This window comes from Mus pahari, chromosome 22 (assembly GCF_900095145.1).
Source record: "Mus pahari chromosome 22, PAHARI_EIJ_v1.1, whole genome shotgun sequence".
Taxonomy (NCBI): Eukaryota; Metazoa; Chordata; class Mammalia; order Rodentia; family Muridae; genus Mus; species Mus pahari.
This window is the reverse complement of record NC_034611.1, coordinates 27,535,447-27,536,629: the sequence shown is the minus strand read 5'-3', so window position 1 is coordinate 27,536,629 and position 1,183 is coordinate 27,535,447. Positions and strand designations below refer to the sequence as shown.

At 38.0% G+C, this 1,183-nt stretch overlaps 1 protein-coding gene across 2 annotated transcripts in view; it reads left to right on the top strand.

Annotated features, from left to right (window-relative positions):
• Cpne3 (copine 3) overlaps positions 1–1,183 on the top strand; it is a 46,977-nt gene that overhangs the window by 41,494 nt on the left and 4,300 nt on the right. For both annotated transcript variants that reach the window (XM_021221938.2, XM_029533306.1), the window contains exon 14: positions 764–897. In XM_021221938.2, coding sequence (XP_021077597.1) covers positions 764–897 — 134 coding nt within the window. The remainder of the gene's footprint in view (positions 1–763; positions 898–1,183) is intronic.

The following is a 1,183-nucleotide window of genomic DNA, read 5'->3' as shown; positions in this document are numbered from 1 at the left end:
CTCTCTCTCTCTCTCTCTCTCTCTCTCTCTCTCTCTCTCTCTCTCTCTCTCTCCTCTTTATATTAAATAGGCTGTTGCCATAAACCCCAGGCTATAACCTTGTCATCTTCCTTCCTTAGTCTCATAAGTGCTGAGACTGTACATCTAACACCTCACTCAGCTGTCCAAGTTTCTTAGCCTGTTCAACTTGCTATTGATACGACTGGCAGGCCCAAGGCCACTACCTCATAAACTGTTTACACTTCTATGGCAAAATTCTGAAAACTACCTATGTGTGAATATTTAAAATTAATGCTGCCAACTATACTGCGCCTGACCTAATTAATAACCATATATTTTTATAGAACTTTGACCACATGTGCAGATGAGTGTTCCTCTCAGCTTATCTGCTGTAAACTGCTGCACCTGTTCCCATCAAAATTAAGCATAAATATAGGAGTCCTATCTGAGAAGAGAATGGATGCTTTCTGCTTGGAGAAGCTGTGGTTTTAGCTCTTCATAATGAGTATGGAACTTTTCCCTAGTCAGCGTGTTGTGTTATTTTATTTGGGTTTTGTTTGTGGTGTTGTCATTTCTTTGTTTTCTTTTGTGTTTGTATATGGACTCACTATAGTCAAGGAATCTCAGGACTTCCAACTCCGTCTCCCTAGAGCTGGGATAGTAGGCATTATTCACCAGACCTGACATGTATATAACTGTTTCCCAGTACTGTGGGTTCACAAATTATATTTGAGGATTTGTAATACTGCTTTCTTTGATGTAGGAATCCAAGGCATTATAGAGGCTTATCGGACCTGTCTTCCTCAGATAAAACTCTATGGACCAACTAATTTTTCTCCAATTATAAATCACGTGGCCAGGTTTGCAGCTGCAGCCACCCAGCAGCAGACAGCTTCTGTAAGTGCTCTAGGCTCGGGACAGGATGGATATGGGTGGTATTTCTTTCTGGTTGTCATACTGTTGTTTATTGAATTTGGCAAGAGTAAAAAGTTATGGTATATTCAGCATTGGTTTGGGAGCAGTATTTATTGCTATTAATGATCACTAAAACAAAATAATGCTAGCTTTTACTAATCATTTCTCTGACTTGGAAATAATTTGCTTAAATTCTACCAAAAAATATTTTTCTTTTTAAAAAATTTTTTATTAGACATTTTCTTCATTTACATTTCGAATGCTATCC